The 7,885-nt window shown below is 44.5% G+C and overlaps 1 protein-coding gene and 1 non-coding gene across 2 annotated transcripts in view; one reads left to right on the forward strand and one right to left on the reverse strand.

Annotated features, from left to right (window-relative positions):
* The window catches only part of PIGS (phosphatidylinositol glycan anchor biosynthesis class S), a 14,896-nt gene extending 7,708 nt beyond the window's left edge, over nt 1-7,188 (reverse strand). The window contains exons 1-5 of the mRNA XM_040641048.1: nt 7,101-7,188; nt 6,681-6,820; nt 6,484-6,595; nt 833-922; nt 467-558 (exon numbers count right to left, since the gene is read on the reverse strand). Coding sequence (XP_040496982.1) covers nt 467-558; nt 833-922; nt 6,484-6,595; nt 6,681-6,820; nt 7,101-7,134 — 468 coding nt within the window. The 5' untranslated portion in view covers nt 7,135-7,188. The remainder of the gene's footprint in view (nt 1-466; nt 559-832; nt 923-6,483; nt 6,596-6,680; nt 6,821-7,100) is intronic.
* LOC121105075 lies at nt 2,699-2,833 on the forward strand. Its single transcript, XR_005837505.1, has one exon. It is a non-coding gene; the product is annotated as a small nucleolar RNA SNORA1 (small nucleolar RNA).
* Nucleotides 7,189-7,885: the final 697 nt, after the last annotated feature.

A 7,885-nucleotide genomic window follows, 5' to 3' on the forward strand; every position in this document is an offset into this window, starting at 1 on the left:
GCGTCTGCCTTCGGCTCAGGGCGTGATCCCGGCGTTCTGGGATCGAGCCCCACATCAGGCTCCTCCGCTGTGAGCCTGCTTCTTCCTCTTCCACTCCCCCTGCTTGTGTTCCCTCTCTCGCTGGCTGTCTCTATCTCTGTCGAATAAATAAATAAAATCTTAAAAATAAAAAAAAAAAAAAAACAGCTTCTTTTTTTCATCCTGATTTTTTTTTCCACTTTAAATGGTCATCGGAGCTTGAGCTGTATATAACTCCTGGCTTTAGAAAGACCCAGAGTCAATGAAGAAAAATCCCTATTTGCATTCTATTTTTTTTTTCCTATCTTCATTCTTTAAAAAAAAACGAGTTAAAGAGTTTTCTGTAGCAAACGCAAGCAATGGGGAGCACTACCTCAAGAAGGAGGTGACCTAGGAGAGAACGAGCTGACGGAATAAGGCAAAGCTGCAGCCTCTCTGCTCACCCTACCTGGGGCAGAAGTGAGGAGTTTTCAGAGATCACGTACACAGTCAGGGAGCCCTCCGCTTCCTCCTGCGGCTCAGCTAACATGGTTTCTGCCTCTGGGAACAAGAGCGGGAGGTGCACCAGAAGCAAAAACACCATTCCCTTTCCCTCTGGCCTCCACAGAGGGCCTAAGCCACGGCGCCACCTCCCACTCACACCTGGCTGACACTGTGGCCAGGCTCGGCCCCCGGTGGCCCAGGCTGAAACACACGGTATCTCATTCCCAGCTTTCCCAGAGAGATTCTGACGTTAAGACAAGGTATGGAAAATACACACTTAGAGNNAAAAGAGGGCTTCGTGTTAAACTATAATGATCGTCCCTTCTGGTACCTTGCACACTGCCCAGTGACAGGGCCTCCTCCTCGTGCTTCAGAGCCCTCCGATAGGCCTTCTGGAAACGGCATTTGATTTTCATTTTGTCTGAGAGAAAAAGGAAGAAGCAAGATAAGAAGATTAAGTACAGACCTCGGTCCACCTTCCCAGACCTCAGGCTGTCCAGTGTCTCAGGACAGCAAGAATATTGTTGGCAAATAAAGACTAAGAAGCTGCAGCCAGTTCTAATGATTTCTACATGGATGATATCAAATCCCACACCCCACCTCTTTCACCTCTTGCCTCTGCCTGTGTACACCCCATGGTCAACCTGAAGTACCCTCCCAAAGGGAAATCTATCACAATATGCATTCTAGTACTAGCTGAAAGGAGAAAAACCATAATGATCACTTCAATACATGCCTCAAGATAGTTAAATTCAACGAATGTTCTTGATAAAGATAAGATGCACACTTAATGACAAAACACTAAATGTAGTTCCATTAAAATCAGTAATAAGGGGCACCTGGTGGCTCAGTCAGTTAAGCATGCGACTCTTGATTTCGGCTCAGGTCATGATCCTAGGGTCGTGGGATCGAGCCCTGCATCAGGCTCCATACTCAGTGGAGAGTCTGGGGAGTCTGCTTGTCCCTCTCCCTCTGCTCCTCCCCCTGCTCGTGTGCATGCGCTCTCTCTCCCCCCAAAACAAATAAATAAATATCTAAATAAATAAATAAATAAATAAATAAATAAAATCTTTAAAAAAATAAAATTAGTAGTAAAACGAGGATGCCTGCTATCTTCTCTGTTATTCAGCATTGTTCTTTCTGAAGTTCCTGATCAATGTAATAAGTGAAGAAAGAGACATGAAACATGAATATTTAAAGAAAAACAAAGCGGCCACTTGTTAAAAGTAGCAAAATTATTTTCTAAGAAAATCAAAGAGAACCAACAGGAAAACTATTAGAACTAGTAACAATTCAGTACAATGACTAGATATACGCAAGAATCAGTAGCTTTCTGATAAATACCAGCGATATACAATTTGAAAAGCAAGTATTTTTTAAAATCTCAATCACCATAATAATAAAGAACATAAAAATACCCATGAAGAAATGTATAAAACTATATTAAAACCACCCGGGACTACTTCACTGAAGGACATAAAAGAAGATCTGAATAAAATGGGAAAAGCATACAAAGTTCTTAGATGGAAAGACTAAATATTCTAAGGATGTCAGTTCTCCCCAAATTAATCTATACCTGTAAAGCAATCCCAAAGGGATTTTTTTGCCCCCCTGGAACTTGAGAAGATGAACCTAAAATTTATTGGGGAAGTTCTTCGTTACAGAAGAATTCCAGATCATATACACAGGAGAAATTATAGAATTTAAAAATTGCCAATTTGCAACCACTAATGAAATGGACGCCAGCATCGATGGCTGCTAAAACCATCAGGTGACAGGTTGACAGGGAACTAAAATACAGACATCGAGCTGACATTATTTGACTTCGCGAAATCACCTTTGAATCACCTAAAATGAAACCAGTCGTTATATACTTCCTGATACAACAGGAAGTTTGCCACAACATACCTAAACAAGTGAACCTGATTTTAATCTCCGGCTCTAACTACCAGTTTTTTTTAAAATATGGATAATAGACGAATAACTTAAGTGAAACTAGGAGGAAGCAATCTGTCAAATCCAGAATGTGAGATGTTCCATAAAACAAATGACTTGCTTTCTCCAACAAATCAAAGAAGTGTATCGGGATGGTATAGGGGGAGCTGACCATGTAATAAAAAGGACAAAAGAGATATAACAAAATGCGATGTATTGATCCTGACTGGAGTAAGCCAGCTGTAAAAGGACCCCTCTGAAAAGCCTCGTTCTGGAAGGAAATGGGCACTATCATTCATGGTGTCCAGAAATCGTTAATGTGGCTACACTGAGACACAGGATATGCTGCCAGCACGGCAAGTTTATTGCAGTGGTGACAATCAGACCCGTAACATTTTCCACCAGGCTCATGGAGTAGAGTGGAAGTAACAAGACTTTCCAACAGTAGAACAATTGAGGAATAATAATTTTAGATCATTTGCCAAAATAGCAATCAATGTACTTCCGACAAGTTGACTTCTAGGGCCCTAAAGAAAAGAAATTGGATCCCAGAGACTACATGTGGGGCATTTTTGAAGTATGTCCATATTCAAGCAGAGATCAAAGCCACCCAACAGAAAGAACTAGACTGACAGTGACAACTGTGCATTGAACAAAAGTTCTTTTTAAAACGGTTATTTTGAAGATTATGATTCTGACTTTGGAGAACTACGGTGATCCTTAGTGGAAGCAATCACAAGTAAAATTCCATAGATAAAAATTCATTGACTTAAAAAAGAAACCGTTGAGATGACTGGGAAAATCTGAATATAGACTAGAAATTAACCGATATTAAAGAATTATTGCTAATTTGGTTAGATGTGACATGGAAGTTATGTTTAAAAAATCAAAATAAAGGGCGCTTGGCTGGCTCGGTCAGTAAGGCACGCAACTCTTGACCTTGGGTTTGTGAGTTCCAACCGCACATTGGGTGTAGAGATTACTTAAAAATAAAATCTTTTAAAAAACGAAACAAAACAGGGGCGCCTGAGTGGCTCAGTCGTTAAGCGTCTGCCTTCGGCTCAGGGCGTGATCCCGGCGTTCTGGGATCGAGCCCCACGTCGGGCTCTTCCGCTGGGAGCCTGCTTCTTCCTCTCCCACTCCCCCTGCTTGTGTTCCCTCTCTCGCTGGCTGTCTCTCTCTCTCTCTGTTAAATAAATAAATAAAATATTTTAAAAAAATAAATAAATAATAAAAAAACAAAACGAAACAAAACAAAACAAAATCCTTCAATGGCTTCCCTTCTCACCCAAAATAAAAGCTGTATGTGAGCCTAGCCCCCTTTCACCACTCTGGTCTTATTTCCTCTTACTCTTTCCCTCATTCACCTCACTCTCACCACAATGGGATTCTCACTGTTCTGCAAAGGCACCACTTCTGATTCTACCTCAGGACCTTATACTTGCTTATCACTTTGCCAAAAGGCTCTTCTCCCAGATATCTACACAATTTACTCCTTTGTCTCTTTTAGGTCTTTACTTGGAAGTCCTGTTTTCAAATGATGCCTTCCCTGGCCACCCTTTCTGAAACAGCAATGATCTCCTTATCCCCCAAGAAGACCACCCTATCCCCCTGTCCTGAACTCTTTTTCTCCTGTCACCATCTAACATACATACATACATTTATTTATTTAAAATTTTATTTTAAGTAATCTCTACATCCAACCTGAGAGTTCGAACACATAACCCCAAGATTAAGAGTCATACTCCGCTGTCTGAGCCAGCCGGGTGCCCTCCCATCTAACATACATTTAATTTATCTTCTTAACTGTCTCTTCTCCTCTTTTTTGTCTATTTTGTTCACTGTATTTTGTGTATTCTGTTTGCTGTATCTCCAGCAAATACAACAGTATCTGACATAGACACTCAATAAATATTTATTGAATAAACGAACAAACCTATTACTATTCCTATTTAACAAATGAGAGGTTAACAACCTCACCCAAATTCACATAAGTAAGCAGCAGAACCAAGGCTTTAATCCAGCTCTCTTACACGAAATTCCATACTCTTAGCCACTCCACTATACTACCCCCACAATATGTCCATATTACTGAATACCACGTCACTAAATACAAAGAAACCCATGACAAATTGACAACAATCAAGTTGTGAACATGTGAGGTATGATCCATTCTTGTTTTGAGAAACCAAAATTATGTGTGTTTACATTAGGTTGAACTGTATGAAATATGATTTTTTTTTTTTTAATGTAGGCTCCCTGCCTAGTGTAGAGTCCAACACGGGGCTAAACTCACAACTGTGAGATCAAGATCTGAGCTGAGATACAGAGTCAGATGCTTAACCACCTAAGCCACCCAGGGGCCCCATGAAATATGATTTTTTAAAGATTTTATTTATTTGACAGAGAGAGCACAAGCAGGGGGAGCGGGAGGAGGAGAAGCAGGCTCCCCGCTGAGCAGGGAGCCCGATATGGGGCTCGATCCCAGGACCCTGGGATCATGACCTGAGCCTGAGCCAAAGGCAGATGCTTAACCGACTGAGCCACCCAGGCTCCCTGAAATATGATTTTTTTAAAAAAATGTGTGTGGCCAAGGTTAAAAAGCTAGAAAGTAAATGGCATACAGGCGCGTCTCGGTCTGGACTCAACTTACACATGAAGTCACTCCCAAACTTTCACTTCACACTCCAGAAAAGTAAAACTGCTCTCAGATCCCCCAACATGCTGATTCACCCCTCCATGCTTTTACACAGGAGGCAATAGAGTTTGTCGGTTAAAAGCCAAAACACTGGAATCAGTCAGGCCTGGACTTAAATCCCAGTTCCACCTCTTACTCGCTAACTGTGTGATCCTGAACAAATTAAAATCTCTTAAGTCTGTTTTTTCATTTATAGAATGGAGATCATAATGTTAGAGAGGACTAAATGAGGCAACACACGTAAAGTGCTTCACCTAGTTTCTGGCATATAATGAACAATCAATATCAGTGATTAGTGATTACTATTACTGGTTCATGCTGTTCCCTTCCTCCCTTCCCCCATTTAACCTGAATTCCTTCACATCCTTTAAAAATCCAGCGTAAAAATGACATCATCAAAACCTTCTCTGTCTTTCTTTCCTCCCAGATGGTTAAAGGCTTTTTCTTTAGAGCAATCTCAGTTTCTTACATACTTTCACTGTGATTTCTTTATCTAAGCGTCTTCCTCCCCTACTGGACTATGAATTTCTTGAAACCATTATCAATTCCTCATTCACCCCAAAATTCCTGGTACTGAAAGTACCTAAAAGTAAAGTATTTCATGTTAAATTTAATAAGGCCTGAATACAACTTCAACTTGATTCCAAACCCTGTGTCCTTTCCACTACATCCCACTTCCTCTCCTATCCCCTAATGAGCATTAATTGCTTCTCATCAGATAGCGTAACTGTTTTATGAATAAAACTGTCGCCTTAACGGTGAACACTGAATTTAAAGTTGTTTTTCTGGGGCACCTGGGTGGCACAGCGGTTAAGCGTCTGCCTTGGGCTCAGGGTGTGATCCCGGCGTTCTGGGATCGAGCCCCACATCAGGCTCCTCCGCTATGAGCCTGCTTCTTCCTCTCCCACTCCCCCTGCTTGTGTTCCCTCTCTCGCTGGCTGTCTCTATCTCTGTCGAATAAATAAATAAAATCTTTAAAAAAAATAAAATAAAGTTGTTTTTCTTCTAACCAACCACACTGTTCATTCAGAGAGAGCTTTTAATAAAATTTTTTTTTTTTAAGATTCCATTTATTTATGTGACAGAGAGACAGCCAGCGAGAGAGGGAACACAGCAGGCGAGTGAGAGAGGAAGAAGCAGGCTCCCAGCAGAGGAGCCCGATGTGGGACTCGATCCCAGAACGCCGGGATCACGCCCTGAGCCGAAGGCAGACGCTTAACGACTGCGCTACCCAGGCGCCCCTAATAAATTTTTAACTACCTTTAAGGGACACCCAGGCTCCTCCTACCTAACACATCTCTGGACTGAGCTCAGACCAGAAACGCAGCCCTGACTCCCCAGGAACTCACATTTCAGAGGGATCTCTCTCTCGTGCACAACGGTAAAGGGCAGCTTCTCCTGGTCGTCCAATGGCACTGATTCTCGGGTAAACACGACGGTGACAGGCACCGTGAGGCGCAGCTAGGAGAAAGAGCATCGGGGCCATCAGCTGAGTCTCCACCTTGCCAGCGGGCTGTCCCCTGGCCTTCTCCCACCGAGGTCTCACCTGCAGAGCATTCAGCCCACTGATCTGGGAGTAAGGCAACGGGGCCCGGTAGGTCTCCGTGGTCTTCCACCAAAGCGGCAACCCCAGCAGGATGGCAACCGCAGCGAAGAAGAGAGCGGCCCGCTTGCCTCGGACCACCTCTGGGGGTACGGAGGTACCAACCTGAGGCGCTGCAAGTGGGTTTAGGTGCCCGCCCCACCCCTAACGCGGAGGAGCCCCAGCAACTGGCACTCAGAGGCTCTCCGCCCGCGTTTATAGGAATCCCTGTGCGAGGGGACCGCGCCCCAGTACGAAGGGATCTTGTCTGAAACGACCCCCCGACCCCCAGTCCGCGGGACCTCTGGCACACCACAATCCCCAAAGCCCGCATTCCTCCCTCTCAATACACTAGCCTCGGGCCCCGCCAGAATGCCACCGCACCTAGGTCTGTAGCAGCGGCTCCAGGGGCCGCCATGCTTGCTTCCGGTTGCTCTAGGCGCCGAGGGGCGGAGCTGCGCAAGCCGCCCCCAATCGGAAACCCTCAAGAAGGGGGCGGGACCACGGCAGCGGTCGCAGCCAATCGCGAGCGGCACTCCAGGTGCGCGGGGAGAAAAAGAGGTCGAGGGTGGGCGGGGTCCGTAAGGAGCCTGTCCGCCAGTTCGAAAGGAGTTTACTCCCCCACCAAGTGCAATCGAGGAGGTTCGTGGGTTTCTGTGTTGCTCGAAGACTTCGTTAGTCCGCCGCTTCCTTGTAGAACACATTCCTAGCCCCAGGGATTAAGAGTGTAAACTCTGCAGGCGTATAAATACTAGTTGGGCGACCACAGGCAACTCTAAGTCTCAGTTTTCTCATCTGGAAAATGGAGACATTTACTAAAATGAGCTCATTTAGGGGCACCTGGCTTGCCCACTCCGTAGAGCGCGGGAGCCTTGATCTAGGGGTCGTAAACTCGAGCCCCACCTTGGGTGTAGAGATTACTTGAAAAAATAAAATAGGGGCGCCTGGGTGTCTCGGTTGGCTAAACATCTGCTTTCGGCTCAGGTCATGATGCCGGGGTCCTGGGATAGAGCCCCACATCCGGCTCCCTGTTGAGCGGGGAATCTGCTTCTCCCTCTTCCTCTGCTCCTCCTCCCTACCCCCTGCTCGTGCTCTCTTTCTCTCAAATAAACAAAACCTTATAAAATAAAATAAAATAAAATAAAATAAAATAAAATAAAATAAAATAA

This window comes from Ursus maritimus, unplaced genomic scaffold (assembly GCF_017311325.1).
Source record: "Ursus maritimus isolate PB19 unplaced genomic scaffold, ASM1731132v1 scaffold_24, whole genome shotgun sequence".
Classification (NCBI taxonomy): Eukaryota; Metazoa; Chordata; class Mammalia; order Carnivora; family Ursidae; genus Ursus; species Ursus maritimus.